Source organism: Poeciliopsis prolifica, unplaced genomic scaffold (assembly GCF_027474105.1).
Source record: "Poeciliopsis prolifica strain line A6 unplaced genomic scaffold, Auburn_PproV2 SCAFFOLD043, whole genome shotgun sequence".
Lineage (NCBI taxonomy): Eukaryota > Metazoa > Chordata > Actinopteri > Cyprinodontiformes > Poeciliidae > Poeciliopsis > Poeciliopsis prolifica.
The window spans coordinates 869,731-890,908 of NW_026562418.1; the positions used below are offsets into that span (position 1 = coordinate 869,731).

A 21,178-nucleotide genomic window follows, 5' to 3' on the forward strand; every position below is an offset into this window, starting at 1 on the left:
ATGCATCTACCACCATGTTTCACCAAAGAAATGATGTACAGAGGTTGCTATGCAGTTTTAGTTTTCCAGTTTTCCACCACAAAAGAGTTCTGCTTGGAACTCTTTTGTTCAGTTTTAGTTCTCATCTGATCAGAACAGAGTGTAATGTTGTCTTGCTGCTCAATTCCAATTTTTCTTGCTAAAATCTCACTTTTTTGTGAAAAAGAGTTGTTTATAGATCAATTTCAAATTGTCACAAGATCAAAACATCACAAAGGAAGCTAATAAAAAGAAAGCAACTTATAGCAACAGCTACTGTGGAGCATCGACTTGTCTGTTTGGGTGTGTAGTCAGAGCTAAAAGTGGTGGGATTGTGATGCGATGTGCTTCAGTGACACAGACGTCCTTCATGAGTTCATAATTGTAATTTTAAGACAGAAGACACTTTGAAAACAATCGGATATAAATCCAAATTGGTACCACATATGGAAGTGGCATTTCAATTTTTCCATTACTTAAATAGATTAATAAAGTATTTTTGAAATGTTTTTTTTGGTTGAAATTTGAATAACAATCCAGTTAAATCCATTGGGGCGCTTGATTATAACATGACAAAATGTGGGAAAGTCCACAGGGTATGAATATTTTTTCAAGGTGTTGGTTCTCCAGAACTTCCTCTGGCCGCCACAATTGTTTCCCAACCGTTAAAAGTTGATGTCTGCAGAGTTATTGATGCGTCACGCTGGCAGGAGATCTACTGCCGACTCAGCAGACTTCTTTAAATTAAAGACTCTGTCAAGTGAAAACAAGGATGAGAGTGGACTTTTTCGATAACTCTCTTAAAGTTTCTGTTTGTCTCGTTCCTGGTAGAAATCTTCCCCTCTCGCCACCCTCGTCTCCGGCCTCTGTGGTGGAGCAGCTGACCCCCGTGGGGCTCCGGCTCCAGTGGCTCATGGCCCCTGCTCCTCCACAGCTCTGAGCCAAGCTGGCCTCCCCGGCTGCCGCGTCGCTCACCCCGGCCACAGACCTGGATCCCGATCCAGACCCAGACCCCGACGAGCGTCTCGCTCACGAAGAGCAGTATGTGAGCGTGGGCGAGTGCAGCCCGCTTGACGCCGGTCCTGCACCTCCTTCCTGCAGGGATGCTGAAACCATCACAGGTTAATTTAGTGTCGCCACAGCCATGAGGCTGACACAAAGTGAAAATGGGCTGTTTTAAGGTTATCATTTCAACGCTAGAAGTGTCCCAATACAACTTTTCACTTTCAATATAATATCGATATTATGTATTGGCTGGTACAATATTAACTTGATACTGTAATGGTTTTAATCTGTTTTTTGATGTATTAAACTAAATATATAAGCTCAATCCACTGGTATTGTTCTAAACTCTCAAATTATATATTAAAAAGAACAACATGAATTTTCTTTTGGGATTAATAAAATAATTTTGAATTTGAATTTGAGAGTTTAGAAGAACACCAGTGAATTGAGATGGTATATTAAGTTTATTGCATTGTAGTGGTTTCAGTTGTGTTAAGCTTATGTTTTACCAGTTTAATTTAAGTTGGTATGCATTAAAAGTTTGTAATAATATGATACGGATTCTATCCAGTCAGTAACAAGCCTGTCAAAAGAAGTAATTAATCAACTGATTAATTGATTGGAAGATAAGTTAAAATTAGCTCAGTAATTTCCTTTTATATTTTCTTGAAAGGTAATTTTGTTTCCAGAGGCATCATGATACATTTTATCAGTGGTTTTGATTGTAAGTGATTTAGATTTTTGTTTTATTTATTGTTTTTGGTTAAGTTTCATTTTTGGGTATTTAAAATCTCTTCTAGTTCTATTGTGAAGTTTATTAGATTCTGAGAGAGCGAACTTGTATTGTTATCCCATGATCAACATTTACTTCAAAATGGTCTCAAAACAGCAATATTAGTGTATCGCAACGATTATTGGGACAATATATTTGTTATCGTGACATGTTATGTTGTTATATCACTGATTGTTTGATTTACTGAGGACATTCAGTTCTGTAATGATGGTCCTTATTTATTTATGATGAGAAAAAGAAATCCAAAGCAATCTAGTTCACAGCATGCATTTTGGTGTCGCTCAGATGTCTGCAACAGCACCGACCTGCCAGAGTTTGAGATTATCAGCCTTCTGGAGGAGCAGCTGCCGGTCTACCGGCTGCGGGCCGACACCGTCTACGGCTACGACAACGATGATTGGCTCCACACGCCCCTGGTGGCGCCGGACGCCAGGCTCGACCTGACCACTGAGCAGATTGAAGAGACACTCAAATACTTCTGTAAGTCTCACTGAACGTGTGCCGAGGTGAAGCTGCGTGGAGGCAGTTTTAGAGGTGGGCTGATGACACAATATCCTTGAATGGGAGAAATAATATAAATAGTAGAACTGGGCATAGAGCATCTATCAGAGTTGTGGAAAATTAACAATTTTTAACAGTTTCCAAAACAACCGAAAGAAAATGACTGCAAATCATTTTAGTGTCATTTTGTAGTGGAGATTCAAATTTAATTCCATTTAAAAAAATCTTTATAACTTTATGTTTACTGCAGGTTGTAGACCACTGATCTGTACCAATACCAGCATCATCCAATGACCATCGCTAGAGTTTTATACAATATGCCACTTCATTTAAACTGAAAAAGAAAAACATCTAGAAAATAAAGAAAAATAATGCTGAAATATAGTAAAAAAATACACTTGTTCCTGTAAAAATTCTTATGTTGAAGCAAAACCACTAAAAATCTGTTTTCCCCGTTACAGAGCATCTATAACTTCTAACAGGGAATGTTTCCAGGAACAATCTTTATGTTTAACAGAATGTAAAACAGACAGTAATGTGGCACATATTTCCAATATGTAGTGGTATCTGTTTCCAGCAGCTGCCTGAGGGCTTGAACCAATTCAATATGACCACCTCATCAAGAGAGATTTCTCCTGACACATTCTGAGAATATTTAATGCCGTATAGAATCCCTAACAATTATTAGAATTTGTTTTCCTTTATGGAAAAGAAACCAAGTTTTGAAATCTTAAGTGTGTGTTAGAGGCAACCCTTCAGTTGCCTCTAACTGTTATGTTTGAAGTTACTAAGGACTGAAATGCAGAAAAAAAACAAATATGGTTGATCAGATTACTTTAATAAAATAAGATGAACTTGCAGGGGAAACCGCAGGGAGTGAACAGAAGAAATTAGCTACCAAAACTGAAAAATGGGGAGTTAAATACTGAAGGAGGGAGACGACCAATAAGCACAGAGGGAGCTGAAGTAAGGCAACATTCACACAACAAATGTGACCCAAGTCCCTTTTTTTGCCCATATGTGACTTATATCTGAGTTTTTACAAGTAAGAACGGCCTAATTCCTAATTCACCATCCCAAAAAATCCAGTTTTACCACTTCTGTTTGTGGAACTAAATTGAAATTCTCTGGGCGTCTGCAGTCGTGACGTTGTATTTTATCCGACAGTCATGTTGCTAATGTGAGATGCGTCCTAATTTTTCACCAGAAAAGCCCAGTGGTGAATTCGGACTTCAACAGTGGCTGAAAATTATGATAATGAAAGAAGTCTGTGTCACTGAAGTGCATGACATTATAATCCCCCCACACATCCAAACGTCTCTGTAGAAGTCAATGTACTTTCTTTTTATTAGTTTCCTTTGACTTGTTGTAATCTTGTGACGAAAAGTCGGCTCTCGTTTAAAATCCGTCCTTTAACATCTCCATCCACTATTACTTCCAAAACCTTTGCGCTGCTGTATGACATCTACATTCCTCTTCTGCTCAAAGAAGTCTCATTGCGGTCGGGTTCAATTCATAGTACGAACAACCACGCAACAGAAAAAATAGGATTTCAGCAGAAAAGAATCAGATTGGAGCATAAAGGCATGTTGTGTAAACTAGCGTCAAAAAACCAAGAGGGAAAATGCCTGGCAGAAATCAAACAGAAATAAACTATGAAACTAAACAAAAAGGAATTAACATACAGTATATGACACCTTTACAACCTCAATGAAGACAGAGAAATGAACTGAATATGACAAGGCCTATACAACATAAACAAAACAGGAGAATGAGCAAAACACAGACACCTGCAGATCCACTTTTCTGTCTGACTACTTTCAAACAAAGGCCACTGGACCCAATGAAACCTTTAAAAAAAATCTAATCACAGTGCAGCCAACTCTGTGTGACGCCAGTCGACTGTATTCTGCCATCTCTCCTCCTCCCTCACGTTCGCTCTCACGCATGTGGGCGGAGGTTAATCGGGTTTCTGAAACCACAGCCGCTTCCAAGCACTGGGGCTGAGAGAGACGTGAAAAGTGAATGGGATTTGGATCCTCAGTTGTCACGGCACCATCAAGCACCGCCAAACAAATGGAAGACTTGGATAGCAAGAACCAACTAGAGGGACTAGCTAGGGATGAATGTGCAATGAAGGGCTGGTACTGTAAGGAGGAAAAGGAAGGTAAAGTGTATTTTGATAATATTCCTGGTTTTGTGTGTGAATTTTACTTGCAAGAGTTTGTGAATCTTATGGTTTGTGACATCCAGATCCATAGAAAGTCCATGATGCCCCTTGGTTATCTTTAGGTCAATGGCTCATTGAAGCAAAACTATTTGCTTCAATGAGCAAATAATTCATGGAATTAGGTGACATGGACTTGAAGTTTTATCACAATATTTTGCTGTACTAATTGTGGTTGTGATAACAGTGATGATAAAAAATATTTATGTATTTTTTTAGGTAACTGTATGGCTGTGACTGTGTGCCACGGCAATTATAGCCCCACAAACACAAATGCTGCTCTTGAAAAACATTCCCATATGTAATGTGCTTCTTTAGTGACATGAGTCATGTTAAAGCAAAATACTTATTGTGAAACGAAATTTATTGTGATAAATGATAAACGATATGATAAATGCCCACCTTTATAAGGAATTAATTTAAAAGCTTGTTTCCTATTTTTAATTTAGAAAAAAAAACAGTTTTCTAGACCTGCTTTAATGAACTAGATTTAATACTGACGGTATTACAGAAGCTTACCATAATGCATTCAATATCTCTGTTCAGCATGTTATCGATCTCGGCTCTGGAGTCGATAAGATGAGACGCCCCCAGGGCAGCAAAGCCAGCAGTGTGCACCATGGAAAACAGCTCCCTCCACTTTAGCTTTGATTCCCGTCCATAAAACAGCTGATGGAGCTGCTATAGCCTATAGATGACGCATCAGTCATAGCCTTCGTACGTTTGTGCGTTACGTAAAGCAGGCTGCGTATGAGCAACCTGTCACATAGCCTAGTTTACTGTAGGCGGTCAGAGGAGATGTTCCTGAAGTTAAATTGTTTTATTTTATTTCTCCTTCTTCCTGCTCTTTTTCAGTCAGTTGCGTTCGCGGTAATTTTCACATTGTTTTGTGTCTCCACAGTGATGTGCGCAGACAGAGTGGGCCAAATGACAAAGACCTACAATGATATTGATGCTGTCACACGTCTGTTGGAGGAGGTAAAGCAGCAGATTTTTTTTCTTCTTCTAGGTTGAGTCATAGTTGCACTGAGAGTTAAGGTTAGAGCTGGAGGCTGTATTAAAATAACTTTGTTTCTCAAAAAGGAAGAGTACATTTCTGCCAAAAAACTCTAAAATTCTTAAATTAATCTAAAAAATAAATTTAAAAAACTCTGAAATTCTTAAATTAATCTAAAAAATAAATTAAAAAAAACTCTGAAATTCTTAAATTAATCTAAAAAATATTCTTGAAGGAAACTTGAACATTTCTTAGTTTCAAAAGAGGAAACTTTTTGACTTTTGAAACTCAGAAATTGCTTTGTTTTTCTAAAAACAAAGAAACTGGCGTTTTTGACAGAAATGTACTCCTTTTCCTATCTACAATGTCCGTAATATGTTGTAGTAGGACATTAAATCTGGTTATTCTTTTCCTGTTTCAGATTGGTTAGGATTACCACAATTGTTTCTTTTTGGTAAATAATAACTTTTCAAAATTCAGACATTTATGCATCTTTAGTATTTCAGTATATTTCTGAACCATAGAAATGTTTTACACCTTTATATATGTTGTAAAATGTTTAATTGTTTAAACAGATGAATGGCACCATAACTGATTTTGAGATTGTATCTAAGGATAAACCAGTTCTCTTCCCAATATCTGGGATGATTCCATTTTATTTTTGATTCATTATTTATTATTGATGCCACATAAATCTTGTGGAGTAAACTATAAGAACCTTCAAATCCTTGACATTATGAACTTGACTTTCCAAAATTGCTCAACAGCATCACAATTTTATCTATATTATTGATATTGATGTTGAAAGTAAAAAAAAAAAAAACTTTCCATAAACCTGAAAAGTTTATGAATGAAAATATTTAGCCTGATATCATTTCAGAGAAATATGTTTTTGTCTTTTCATTCTGTGAATTGACATATTTTAGGGATCCATCAAAATGAAAATCTGGGCTGATAACCGATATTTACCGATATGTATATTTCACTACCCTTTCAACACCTAGAAAAACACTGATTCCCCCACTACTTTTCTTCCTCAGTGAAACTCCCCATAATTCTTTGCTGCATCACTGTCACATGACCAAATAAATACAATGTGACCAACTTCTTCTGTTACTCTTCAGAAACAAACAGCAACATTATGGAAATAAATATTGATTGTTAATATCGGTCCAGTTTTATTTTTCGGGCCAATACAGATGTGTTAAAAAATTACTAACATCGGCCGATTCCCGATGTTAGCGCAGATATGTTGTGTATCTCTTCTATATTTACTGGCTTCAACTACGAAATCATTTGCCCTCCATCTAACAGAAAGAGAGAGACCTGGAACTGGCTGCAAAGATCGGTCAGTCTCTTCTCAAGAAGAACCGAACTCTGACTGAACAGAATGACTACCTGGAGGAGCAAGTGGGGCAGATCACTGAGGAGGTTCTGTATTAAAAACACTCTCTGGTCTTTATCAGCTGCAGTGAGACTGAGCCAAGTGGTCTGAAGAACATTTTCCCTCCTCCAGGTGGCCCAGCTTCACCATGAGCTCAACCTGAAGGACGAGCTGCTTCAGTTTTACACCAACGCAGTGGAGGAGTGTGAGGACGAGTCCGCCACTTCCCCCACGTCAGCATCGACAATTTGCTTTCCTTTTTTAACTGTAGTAGAAATTTAGACTCTATTCATTGTAAAGAGGAATGACTAGGAATTAAGAATAATGAAGGAGGGATGAGGTGAGTGAGTGGGATAAGAATGGGTTGTAAAGAGTGATGAGAAGGAATGAAGGATGATAAAGAAGGGATGAGTGGGATATGGGAGGGTTGAAAAGGGGAGCAAATGTAATGTGCAGATGATGAAAAAGGTCTTTGGAGGATGAGTGACGTAAGGAAGGATTGTAAAAAGGGATGAATGAAGGTAGGAATGAAGGATGACAAAAGAGGGGGGAGTGTGATAAAGAAGTGCCTGTAAAGAGGAACAAATATAAAGAGAAGAATGCAGACAATGAAACAAGTTTTCAGGAGGATGAGAGGGATAAAGAAGAGTTTTAAAGACGTTTGAGGAGAAGGAGAAACCAGGGATGTTGTCTATGAATTAATCAGTTTATGTGTTTCTTACTCCAAAAGGGGCAAGAAGAGTAAAGCAGAAACAGCTTCAGGAGTCTTTCTTAGTGACACGCTCCAGAGGAAACTCAAAGAGCTGGAAGAGGAGAACCTGTCACTCCGCTCAGAGGTGCAGCATACAGCCCACTAATTGCACAATGTACATGCAATATATGCTACTAAACCTTTTTCTGGTCACTGATTCTACGCAGGCCAGCCATCTTAAGTCAGAGACGGAAACGTATGAAGAAAAGGAGCAGCAGCTTGTCAGTGACTGTGTGAAAGAGCTCCGTAAGTCTTGTGTCTCGTCCCCGTGACACTTTCACATTACTGCCACTCTGCAACTCTGTGCACATATCTTTGCCTCGAACAACGTATTCTTCCAGGGCTGTCCAGTCTGCAGATCTCTGCTATCGCCGAGGAATTGGCCCGGAAAACCGAGGATGCCTCCCGTCAGCAGGAGGAGATCACGCACCTCCTCTCTCAGATAGTAGATCTCCAAAAGAAGGCTAAATCTGTAAGCACACGTTTCAAATTTAAAACTGCTTTTCTAAATATTGTTGATCCAAGTCAAACCTGTAACTGTTGGTGCAGCTGGCTGTTGAAAATGAGGAGCTATCTCAGCACCTAGTGGCAGCAAAGGATGCTCAGAGGCAGCTTACAGCAGAGGTAACTTTCAGGTTTTTAGTCATAATTTAGTTATTGCAGAGAGCTTGCAAAAATTGATTGTGAGAACTGTAACGCAACAGCTGCAGGAGCTGGAGGAGAAATACTCGGAGTGTATTGAGATGCTGCATGAAGCCCAGGAGGAGCTTAAGAACCTGAGGAACAGGAACTACCCTGCAGGAACTCCCCGACGCTACCACCCACTGGGTCTCTACCCAATGGTGAGTGGGATCGTCTGCAGACTGGCTGATGACAGGAGAACCTGTCGCTTAAAGAGTCTCCGTCTTTCAGGATTCTCTGGCGGCGGAGATCGAAGGAACAATGAGGAAGGAGTTGAGTCTGGACGATCCTGAGTGTGAAGAGCAGAAGTACGTATGATTTGGGTATCCATGCGTTTATCTTTAGTTTACTGCAATAGTGCCTTCACGGATCTTGCTAAAAAATGAATTTAGACAGCTGATCCAGAAAGCCACTGCTTGTGTTCTCACTAAAATCAGGAAGATGAAGCACATCACCCAGTTCTGAAGTCCTTCCACTGACTCCTTGGAGCTCAGAGAATAGACTTTAAAATGTTTGTGTATGAATTACTGAAAGACTTAAAGCCAAAATATTTATATGTTGTTGTTGTACCAACCTCCAAGAGTATTCAGGTCTTCTGGATCTGGTCTGCTCTGCATCCCTAGAACCAGAACCAAACATAGAGAAGCAGCTTTCAGCTTCTATACACTACAAATCTGGAACAGACTTCCAGATAACTGCAAAGATGCCAAACCACTGAGTTCCTTAAAAATACCTTCTTCCCTTTGATTCCTAATAACTGGAACATTTATTAATATATTTGATGAGTATTTGCTTGATGATTTTGATGATAACATTTTGGTTATTGCTTGTTTTATAATTGCTTACTGTATTATATTTCTATGTGGTAAAACACTTTGAACCTCATTGTTGCTGAAATGTTCGACACAAATAAACTTGACTTGCTCATGTTGTCATGTGAAGGCTTCAGTATACAGAGCGAGACTCTTGTGTGTGCAGGATCCACCGGAAGCGAGTGTTTGAGACGGTGAAGAGTGTGAACCAAACCGTTCGCCAGCGCTCGCTCACTCCGACCAACTCCAACATCCCAGGCTCCAACCAATCACTGTCCACTCGGACGTCACCCCAGTCCAGCGGCCTCTCCACACCTCACTCCGCCATGTTTGGCGGGGACATCGTCGGAGACGGTGTCGCCTACGACAACCGGACCCAGACCATTCTCATGGAGACAGCATCCAATCAGGACAAGTGAGTGGTAGCCAGAAGATGTTGAGGCTACACTGGTGTCCTTGTGCTCCTAAGTGATTTCATCTCTTTCAGCAGCTCAGAGTGCAGAGAGAAGAAGGCGAGCGGGGCAGAGGACCTGCGGCTGGCCCTGCGCCGCCTGTCTCTGCGCCGACAAAACAACCTGAGCGAGAGACGCTTCTTCGAAGAGGAGAGAGAGCGCCGACGGGGCAGAGTGCACGGAGCCCTCGACCACGACAACGTGCTGACCCCTTCTGACAGCATCATGTCGCTAGGAAACCTGAACCTGTGGGCCTCCCGGGGGCCGTACCTCCCCGACAAGCTACAGATCGTCAAGCCGCTCGAAGGTGAGGGGGGAAGCGAGCGCGGAAGCAGCTGCAAGGCGGGCAGGAGCTGGGAAGCCGAGCGCCACCGGGGCGTCGGAACCAAGAAAGGGAGCAAGTGGGGCTGGGGCATGGACACGGAAAGGAGGTGCGAGGGTCGGCATGGGCGAATGCTAGAGGGGGAAAGGGTGTGGGGGTGGGCCAGGAGGACTATAGCAGGGGTGGAGCGGGAGAGAGGAAGAAGGTGGGCAAGGGATAGAGCCGGCGGCAGGAAGAGGAGGAGTGCAAAGGAGAAGAAGGAGAGGCCTATGCCTCTGATGCTCTTCAACTCCTTCTGGTCTCTGATGCATCACCACAAATATGGCAGCTACTACAAAGAGCCACAGCCCAGAGGGTGGCTGTAGACACACAGGAGCACATAGGAGCACATACCTACACACACCACTAAATAGTTTGACAAAGTGATTTAATGTTCATTAACGATTTTGACCTGTAAAGAAAACTAACCAAACATAGAACGTGCAAACAGACCTGTAACCTTTCCATTAATATGATTTTATCCTTCTGCTGTTTTTAATCAACAGCTGATGTTTCATTGTTTCACTGTAAAGAAGCTCACAGCAGTTTCAGACCGTAGTGCTGCCTGCTGGAGGTCTGTGCTGCCCTCTGCAGGTAGAAAGAAGTCATTGAACATAAAAGTGTGGCAACACCCTTAAACCCTGATCGTTTTGAACTTACAGCATGTTTTATGGTTTAACATTATAGACCACTGTTTTGTATATCCAAACTGGACACATACAACAGTAGTTAGAAGTTTATGTACACTCTTTATGGGCATTAATGGTATATTTAAGACTTTTTTTCAAGGTGTAATAATTATACCACGGACAGTTGTAATAAATGATCCTTCTTTTACAGAAAGTCCAAATCCAGGTTCCACCTATTTGAAAGAAAACAGCTTAGAATGATTTAGAAACGTTTGTCTTAACTATTCAGTGATTTCCTCTGGTTTTGTTGTTTCTTTCATGTCTCCATGTTTGCTCTGTCATTTCTTCTCTTGCTTTTCATTTGTGATTTTGTTAATAAAGTTATTGTCTCAGTCTACTTTTCGCTTCCATTTCACTTCATTTTTATGATTTGTCTGCTTTTCATTCTGTTTGTTTGCCATCTTTCTGTCTGCAAATGTTGTTTCTCTTCAGATCTTACTATTATTACAAATACATCAATACGGTCAAATAATTAAATTTAAAAACATTATGGGTTATAATTTATTGTTTAATTAGACACTGTATTGTATACCGTGGAGTATTAGGGGGAACACTAAGAAAATAAAAATAATAAAATTACGAGAATAAGCTCATTTTACAAGAATAAACTTAGAAGAGGATAAAGTTGTAATATAACTTTAATATTAAGTTATATTATTTTGACATAGAAATAATATGAGAATAAAGTAATAATGTTATTTTCATCCCATTATTTTCACTTTAATCTCGTAATATTATGACCCAAGTATTTATTGGAATAAATTCTTATTTTCTATTATTTCTTTGTATGAACCCAATACTTTGTATTAATGTTTGCATTGTCTTAAATACCAGAAATTGGTACCAGAAATACCAATGCCAGAAATTATGATAGTTTCCAAAAAACAATTAAAGTTGACTGATGACCATTGACTGATGGCCTTCTTGTCTCATAATACCACTGTCACTGCTGTGATAGTATATTTGTTTTGGAGGACGGAAGTATTCCTCCAGCTGATTGTGTCTGTAAGGTTTTGCCGTTTTCTTCGTCTCCAGGTTCAGCCATCTTGCACCAGTGGCAGCAGCTGGCTCAGCCTCACCTCGGTGTGATCTTGGACGCCAGGCCCGGCGTCGTGCCGAAGGGCTACAGGCCCCTTGAGCTGGAGCTGGAACAGGTGTGTGTGTGTGTGTGATTTACTTCAGAGGTAGATATAAACTGGTAGGTGACTGTTTTCCAAATAGAAAGTTAGAAAGTGGTAGAAAAAACCTGCAATTTTTTTCTTCTTGGTTTACAAAAACTGATTGTATTTTCTTGTCCCTTTGTCCCAATATCTTGATTTGACCCGGGTCCTCTGTCACATCAGGTGTACCCATGGGGTGGTTTCGAGGAGGATGAACCAGGAGAGCAGTACTTCCAGAATCTGCCTACCTCCTCCTCCTCCTCTACGGCCTCGCCAGCTGTGCCTGCCATCTCCAGCACGGGGGACACCAACCTCAGGCATCCTCCATGCAGCCTCGGCCCTCCGTCTCCGCCTTCCCCATCCCCGTCTCCGCATCTGAGCAACACCGATGCGCTGGGTGAGGATGACCGGAACATTCATGGAAATGAAAGAGAGAAAAACGTACAAACTCTCAAATAGGACATTTCAGGACGAACCTTTTGTCAGATGTGTTATTTTTAGAGGCTCTCATGGAAGAGTGGACAAAATAGCAAAAGTAACAATTCCACCGTAAATATCAGTTCATTTTTATTTCAATATCAACATAAAACACAATTCTTATTAAAAAAATATTCAGAACATCAATGAAACTATAAACTGCCTATTCCTAACTCAATGCACTCAGTCATTTGATGAGTGAATCTTTAGTAGTGCAGACAGAGTGTTTGCATAGCGCAACATGCCGATTAATCCAAGAGAAGTCAAAGTGACATACATTTCATGTGGAATCACGCTGCAAACTGTATGCTGACGTAATCCTGTAACACAAGGTAGTGCCACTTGTGTTAAAAATTAATTTCTAATCTGTGTTTCCTGTGACTTTCAGCTGCATATTATCCAGGAAAATGCATGGCCCACACCAGCTCCACTTACACCTTCACAACATGTCGGATCCTCCATCCAACGGACGAACAGACGCGCGTCACACCAAGGTAAGAGACAGCCGATGTCAATGTCACAGTGAATAATAAAGTTATGATCAAAAATTATTCACACCGCTGGCAGATTTTAAGTCATTTTCGTTCAACCAAAAAGTTTGTTTCTGATAGAAAATGGGATACGTATCTCTCCAAAGATAACACAGAATAAGAGCAAGCTGATTCTCCTTTCATTACTTTTGAAAAATATATTTATTGCTATCTTATTAATGAATGAAACAATTTTTATTGGGAATAACACACACTCTTCCTATAATACAATCTGTAGAGACTCACAGAAAAAAAGCTGAAAAATCTGATGTTTTTTGAACAGTAACAATATTTATTGTTGATCTGTTGCTTAGAGATGAGCACATTTTCTGGAAACCAAGTCCCACGAAGTTTTAAAATACATTTACCACCAGACAAAAAGGAACAACATTTAAATTTTTCAGAAAATTCAACAACTGCACAATTTTTGTTGAGCAGTTAGCAGCATAAGATAAATAATGTTTCAAAAGAGCAGAAGAAATCTTGTTTTTTGAACAATAACAATATTTGTTATTAATCTGTTGCTTAGAGATGAGCGCGTTTTCAGAAAACCAAGTCCCACGAAGTAAGCATCTCATTTTTACTTTTGCAAAATTTACCAATTGTAAATTTTTAAGTGTCTAAGCGGATTAGCAGTATTTCAAAAAAGATTATGTTTTAGAAACAATAAAATTACTTGTTATTAATTTGGTAAGAGATGAGCATTGTTTTTTATGGTAACGAACTTCCACGAAGTATGTCATATTTTTACTTTTGTGTTGAATGTCTGTTTTCAAATACATTAACCATCAAAGACAAAAAAAACATTTTCACTTTTCTGAAAAATTCAACAACTGCACAATTCTTGTTAAGTAGTTAGCAGCATAAGATAAATAGTGTTTCAAAAGAGCGGAAGAAATGTTTTGTTTTTTCAACAATAACAATATTTGTTGTTAATGTGTTGCTAAGAGATGAGCGCGTTTCATGGTAGCGAAGTCCCACGATGTAAACAGCTTTGCAAAATTTACCAATTGTGAATTTCTTTTGTCCAAGCAGATTAGCAGTATTTCAAAAGAGATTATGTTTTATAAAAAATAATATCACTTTTAATTAATTTGGTATTAAGAGATGAGCGTTTGTTTTATAGTAAACTTTCACGAAATATATCTTATTTTTACTTTTGTTTTGAATTTCTGTTTTATAATACATTTACCACCAAAGACAAAAAACCCTAAAAACATTTGAACTTTTCTGCAAAATTCAACAACTGCACAGTTCTTGCTAATTAGTCCGCAGCATAAGATAAATAGTCTTTCAAAACAGCAGAAGAAATGTTTTGTTTTTTCAACAATAACAATATTTGTTTTTAATCTGTTGCTAAGAGATGAACGCGTTTTCTGGTAACCAAAACGTCAGATTTTTAGTTTTGCAAAATTTACCAATTGTAAGTTTCTAGGTGTCTTAGCAGACAAGCAGTATTTCAAAATAGATTATGTTTTATGAACCGAATACTACTTATTAATAATTTGGTGTTAAGAGATTAGCGTTATTTTTATCGTAACGAACTTCTACGAAGTATGTCAGATTCTTACTTTTGTGTTGAATGTGTTTTATTCACCACAAATGACACAAAAAAAATCATTTTAAACCTTTCTGCAAAATTCACTAAGTGCACAATTCTTGTTAAGTTGTCAGCAGCATAAGATAAATAGTCTTTCAAAAGAGCAGAAAAAATCTTTTGTTTTTTTCAACAATAACAATATTTGCTGTGAATGTGTTGCTAAGAGATGAGCGTCTCCTGGTAACCAAGTCCCACGATGTAAACATCTTTTAGCTTTGCAAAATTTACCAACTGTAAACTTATTTTGTCTTAGCAGTTTTACTTTTGCAAAGATAGATTATGTTTTATTAAAAATAATTAATTTGGTTTTGAGAGATGTGCAATTTTTTTCTGGTACTACGAAGTATAAATCAGATTTTGACTTTTGTGTTGAATGTCTGTTCAATAATATATTCACCACCAATGACAAAAATGTTTATTTTTACCTTTCTCCAAAATTTACCAACTGCACAATTCTTGTTAAGTTGTCAGCAGCTTAAGATAAATAGTGTTTCAAAAAAGTAGAAGAAATCTTATGTTTTTTTTTTCAACAATAACAATATTTGTTTCCTGGTAACCAAGTCCCACAATGTAAACATCTGATTTTTACTTTTGCAATTTGCTATTGAGTACATTGTAGCTTCCTTTAGCATTGATACTGATTTTTAGCGCCAGAATGCTGGCTTCCAAACGATGGGCACCCTTTGGCAGGCCCCACTTCAATTTGATCAGAAATGTTCTATTTTGCACATAAAACTGCCAGGGGAAGGAATAATTTCAAACTGAACTACAGTTTTCCTTTTCTGCAAAAATGACCGTAAAGATCCACAATGGCTCCCAGGTCTTGTTCAAATGATGCATTTTATTTACTGACCTGACAGGTTAAATGCAGTTTAAACACATTCCCCGTCCAATTTCTGCTTCCTGTTATGAATAACCAACATTTAGTTGCTCAATAATGCATGTGAATGCTTCCTGTTTGCTGTTTTTGCTGTTTGGCAGCAGCTTGGGCTCTTAAATGCCAGTGAAGTCGCTGATTTTTTGGTGTTAAGTCGGTCTGTTGCTGTTGTTCCTGCCAGTCTGAACCCCGTCTCCACGTCGTCTTCCTGTGTGATGACCAGCAGCCTGTGGGGAACGCCCGCCGCCACGCCCTGCACGCCGCGCAGGCTCAGCCTCAGGCCCTCTGAATCATCCACCAACCTCAGGCAAGGCTGAAACTGTTTCAAATTAAACTGCGTCTTCTCTCAAAAAAAAGTGTGACAATTGTCTACTTGAAAAAATATTGTGGCAACAAAGTTAAAATTAATATGATTGAATAGATCTTAAGAACTTCTACTTTAAGTAAAAACTGTTGATTTAATTATATTTGTGTGGCGCGATTCCTGGTGCAGAAATGTGTGGTAAAATATGTTTAGTCATTTTGAATTGATAATATTTGTTCTGAAATAAGTAAAATGCAACTAATAAATAATTACAATTTTATATAATCAATATAAGAAACCAAACTACACGCAGTTATTTTTTAATGAACAGGCTGCCAGTAATTATTTTAAAATTATTAAAGTTACCGAGTGACACCTTTTTGCCCCACATTTTAACATGGCAGAGCAACACAAAGTCGTATGTAAATATAAAGTGGAAAGAAAGCCATACAAGCTTTTGACTTTTAATCATGGTAGGCGTTTCTATTTACTCCCTCTTTACTCTGATACCGCCAATAAAATCCAGTGAAAGCAATTGCTCCAGAACTCACCTGAAACACTTTAGAGTGCAGAACAAATCCATAAAACAAGAAAATCGTGTTTTCTTCTTGCCTAAAATGCACTTACACAACATTCCTTTAGTGAGCTCTTTGATGCATCTGCAGCTGAATAAAACACTTGTAACATCAACATGTGAAAAGTTCAAACCTTCTACTCAACTTGACATCAACTCAGTTTACAGTACAGTGTACAGCTAATTCATGTAGATATTTTTCAATTCACCAATTAATAATTTACAGGCAAAAAGTTCTTAATAGATTATTTTTTACAGAATTTGAATCGAGTGAAGCTAAACCAATGAATTTTGGGTAGAACAGATTTACAGACAAATTTGTTCATTTTCTAAAACGTACCTATCTTTTGTATAGTTTTGTCTTGGTTAGTACTCTCAGTGTTTTGTTCTTTCAGCAAATGGCCTTTTTTTGAGTGTGTGCCGTCGGTAACGATTAATCGATTACTGAATTTACTGACAATTATTTCAACAATTGCAGCCTGTCTGTACAAATGGGATTTTAGGTTTTAAAATAATAAATGGATCAAAGAAAAAACATTTTCTTTCCACTTTGTGTGACTGAAAATGTAAAATTCATTTAGGTATGCGGTTGTACCAACATAAAAAGATGAAAGCTTTTTCAAAGTATTTCACATGAATCTGTTTTGATTTAAGAATTAGTTATTATGTACAAAAACAAAAAAAAAAAAGAAAAGAGGACAGAAAGTTCAATATTTCTTGGTCGTGGTTTGATTCTTATCCGTGTAGAGATGGAACGCGCACCACCAGCACTTCCCTTGGGTTAGTGCGCCTCCTGCAGGAGCGGGGGATCTCAGCGGCCATGTATCACCAGAGCCAGGGCCTGGAGTACAGCCAAGGCACTGGAGGAGTTCTGTTCAGCACCTCCATCGCCCCCAACAGGGCATCCAACACCGAACACCTCCGACCCGCCACCCCTCCAAACTCCCCGACGAGGCCCGGTGCCTCGGCCGCCACGACCTCTGAAGGCTTCGACTTCAAGAGCCCGTCGTACGACAACTTTCTGGCGTCCAAGCCGGCGCGCTCCATCCTGAAGGAGGTGACGGGGACGAGAGGCCGGCAGAGAGCGAGGGACTGCGAGAGCCAAACGGACGTCAGCGTGGCCGTCCACAACCTCAACCTGTTGGACAAGGTGAAGCGGCTGGGCGTGGCCGGAGGCAGGGCAGCGAGCCCCAGTCCTCTGCTGGGGCCTCTGGGGGGGCTGCGCAGGTCTGGGTCCCCCTTTGGGCCGGATGGAATGAGAAGGAACAGGAGTTACCCGGCCATGGTTGGCGCCAGCATGGCCATGAAGGCCCCGGGGCCCCAGGAATAGTCCACACTGCTGCTGAGTGGGGAGAGCAGGAACCAGACCGGCTGCTGAGCGGTCGCCTGCAAGGTTTCAAGTATAAACAACAACAATCACTCTGCAGTTCTACTTGAATTTTATCCCTAGCACTAATTTAACAGCCAGCTGATGCCTGATATAAAGGGAATTAATTTAAAGAAATAAAAGTCTAGTTAATACAAACAATTCAACCATTCAGTGTAAAAGCAGTTTTACTTTTGTGTTCCTGAATTTAAAAAAATCTCTTTAATGACGTGCATGATATCAAATTTGATTTATGATTCTATTCCAGGAATCATCTGGAACATTTTGTCATTTGTTTTTTTCCTATGCAGTATTTGGCTTGTTCAGATTCTTGATGTGGGGTTTCTGATCAGAGGTTGCGACCTGTAAATGTCTTGCTTTCAGCAGGAAGTAGTTAATTTTCTTCCAGTTTTCTTAGTTAGCATCTTTTCAACCTGACAGAAGTCTAGACTGTTTGTCCTTCAGGTTTTTAACTATGTCCACAGCATCAGGAAAGAAGCAATATGGGTTTTGTTAGCTTGAGCGCTAACAAAACCCATATTATGTCAGCGCATAGATCGGAAATTTTAACACGATATGTCACAATGATGCACTACACACAGTAAAGTACACTGGATTTGGAGTTTGGTCCTCAAAAAAAAAAAAAAGAAAGATAAGAAATACAAAACGAACACCGATACTTCACTAAAAGGAGAACAGGAAATGATATGTTGGAGGGCAAACGATGGATCGATATGTTGAGGTTATGCAACAGCATCCTGAAATTTAACCTAGCTTTGCAGCAAATGTGGTAAGTTATTTTAGTTAATTCATAATTTGGGGACTTAAACTTTCATACACAGCCAGGTTGGTTTAGATAGCTTACCTCCCTTAACCACTGAAAAAAGCTAAAAATAGCTTTTTGTATTTAATTTGGTTTAAATCAATATTTGTTGGATGATATAAAAACCTGAAGCGGAACAACTGCAGGAAGCAAGCAATTTTCACATTAAAAGACTGTGGTTGTCCAGAGTCTATCATCACAACAGCATGTTGCGTTTACCCAGATTCACTTGCTCACTGCAAAGCTAATGACGTGTCCATAAAAACTGTGTCCTTGATTTTCACCATGTCTTACTTGTGAATCAGCTGGCTTATTTGGACGGATGTGTTTAGGTTTGTTGTTTTGTGTCTAACACGTGGGATCAATGTTACACACCACGTATCATGTGGCTCTTCTGTGTACATAACTAAAGACTTTTCTGTAAATAGCCTATGCCAAGATAAAGATCAGCTATTTTCAGCAGGGAAGATACTGACTGATCGAAACCCCTAAAGTAGCATTTATGCCAAAAACTTATGAAATGTTCCAGCTCTTATTTTTTGGTGAACTGCAGTGCAATACTCCTGTGCTTGACATCTGCATATTTTTAATTATCTTGGAGCTTCTCATTTCCACTGTGAGGCCTCAACCCTGACCTTTTGAAGCTAATCCAAAGTAAGCCCTGGTTTTCTCAAACAAAAAATAAATAAACAGCTTATAATGTATTATCTGCTCATTGCACTTTGTGTTTATGGTAAGGATTAGGCATTCTTGTTGGAGAGCAATTATTTCGGTACATGTATCAACAAGAAAAGGCCTCGGATTGTCACCGTTAGCACGTTAGCATGCTTATTTTAGGACACAGCTCACAGGAGCTAACTGCTTAATGCTTACAAAATGACTGAAAATATATTTTATGTAACTTTAGTTTATATAAGAAGGTCAAGCAACCCACCAGAACAAAATTATAGCCACATCCACACAACACCCCTGCTTTGGAGGCCGACGAGTCTGCTGGCTAGATGTAGCACTCCCACTCTGAAATACACAAAGTCCCACACGCATCCAGTCTCAGACAAGTGCACTCCCACTGTTTGGCTATCTCCAGCTACTGAGGCGCTACATTATGCCTTTCTTCCTCTTCCCCACTGTACTGAAATGCAGTTGTTGTTATTTTTTAAAATAAATGTCAAAATTTCATAAAATTTTGTCTCCTGAATCCAAGCAACGTTATCGCTCCACTTGAAGTGAACGGGTGAGAATCTCCCAAGGCATTTGGAATAGTTTATTGGGTCGATATCACTGCATTCTAAAAGATGCTTTTTCTTTGTTTAATTGACCATTAGACGGGGAATTTGACAGAACTTCCACTGAATTGGATGAATGAACGCACAGAAGCCACAGCTCACAAACAGGGCAGGGAGATGGACTTGGGGTAAGTGATTGTGGCGAGTTCATTCAGTCTGGTTGGAAGCTTTCGGGCATTTACCAGAAGATCTTTGTTAATACAAAGGAAGCAGTTAGACTTCTCTCTTTTTTTTATTTTTTGTATTATTTTGTGGGGTAAAAGTCACAGAATATTGTGCTGCAGTAAGTAGAGTTGACAGCTTACGACATGTATAATAATGTATACGTCTGCAAATCAGTTGTTAAAATTCTCATTCTGTATCATAAACATACATTTATTTATTTTTTTATCTTTGGTTAGTGCACATTCTGATACTGTATGTTAGAGTAGCTTTTGTTGTAAATACATTATTGCCATGCAGGAACATCAGGATGCAGAGAGAGAGACAGAGACAGAAACAGACCAGCAGGTGAGAGACAGTAACACACAACAGTATATTTTTAATTAAATGTTTGTGGCTGAAAATGACAGCAGAAAAATTTTTTGGGGGATATTTTGCCTCAGTCTCAACCTTTTTAGAGTCACGATTCATGATTCAGAGCCCCGACACACAATACCATCTATAAAATTAATAGCGCAACAAAAAATTCCATCTTTAACACTTAAATCCAATTTGCATAATAATTTATAAGACCAAAGTAAAGTGAGTCAACACAGAATCAAGTTTTTAAAAAATGATTTTGTTTTTAAGGAAAACAAACCTATTCAAACTAAACAGCTAATATCAGCTGGTTGTGTTGACTTTTTGACCCACTCTTTACAGAATTGTTTTAATTCAGGCACACTGGAAATAAGCTCTTGGTTAGACTTTGACTAGGCCCCCTGGAAAACTTTCGTTCTGGGTATTGTAGCTATTAAGAGATGGATTTGCTAGTGTGGTGCATATTGTGTCATTGAATTACACAATATGGAAAGAGTTCCCAATAAACATTGGCAAATAATACCAAAATGTTGTTTTTCTTTTTTTTTTTTTTAAATCTAACTGTTGTTGTTTTCCTTCCTGTATGAACCCATAACAAGGCCAAAGTTATCAAGGCAACCCTCCCAAAAATGAAATAACTGCTTCTCGTCCAGCAGATGGAGCTCAAAAATAACAACACAAAGCGATGATGAAGCACATTGTGCATCTGTCCTTCCGCATTTGATCAGTCATAACTCCGGACCCATTCACCATCTGTTTTCCTTCAGGAACGCAATAAGGGACTCTTTATTAAACCTCAGGCGGAACCAAAAAGGTGAATGAGAGGTGAGCAATAATCGAAAAATGCCACTTCGGCTGGCCGGGAGTCTTAATTGGATGAAATGAAAGCGTTTCAAATGGCAGGAGCGTCTTTTGTGGCATCATCTCTGAATGTCATTTTGACAGTCATTTATCTTCAGCCCATGTCCTCAACAGGACAAATGTGCAA

At 39.0% G+C, this 21,178-nt stretch overlaps 1 protein-coding gene across 1 annotated transcript; it reads left to right on the forward strand.

The window, feature by feature from the left end:
- Positions 1-3,634: 3,634 nt before the first annotated feature.
- On the forward strand, positions 3,635-20,694 carry LOC129376274 (trafficking kinesin-binding protein 1-like). The gene is made up of 17 exons (XM_055055849.1): positions 3,635-4,484; positions 5,446-5,522; positions 6,856-6,972; positions 7,058-7,158; positions 7,656-7,761; positions 7,844-7,922; positions 8,018-8,148; positions 8,226-8,300; positions 8,381-8,518; positions 8,589-8,665; positions 9,336-9,584; positions 9,657-9,928; positions 11,707-11,825; positions 12,015-12,228; positions 12,697-12,802; positions 15,497-15,622; positions 16,941-20,694. The coding sequence occupies exons 1-17, from the start codon at positions 4,343-4,345 to the stop codon at positions 17,521-17,523; spliced, it is 2,712 nt and encodes a 903-aa protein (XP_054911824.1). The 5' UTR covers positions 3,635-4,342; the 3' UTR covers positions 17,524-20,694.
- Positions 20,695-21,178: the final 484 nt, after the last annotated feature.

Bases quoted from the DNA above. Each gene is read 5' to 3' on its own strand.
- LOC129376274 (XM_055055849.1), top strand. From the start codon at position 4,343: ATGGGATTTGGATCCTCAGTTGTCACGGCACCATCAAGCACCGCCAAA. The intron at 8,149-8,225 runs GTAAGCACACGT...CTGTTGGTGCAG, and splicing joins TCCAAAAGAAGGCTAAATCT to CTGGCTGTTGAAAATGAGGA. The intron at 8,666-9,335 runs GTACGTATGATT...TTGTGTGTGCAG, and splicing joins CCTGAGTGTGAAGAGCAGAA to GATCCACCGGAAGCGAGTGT.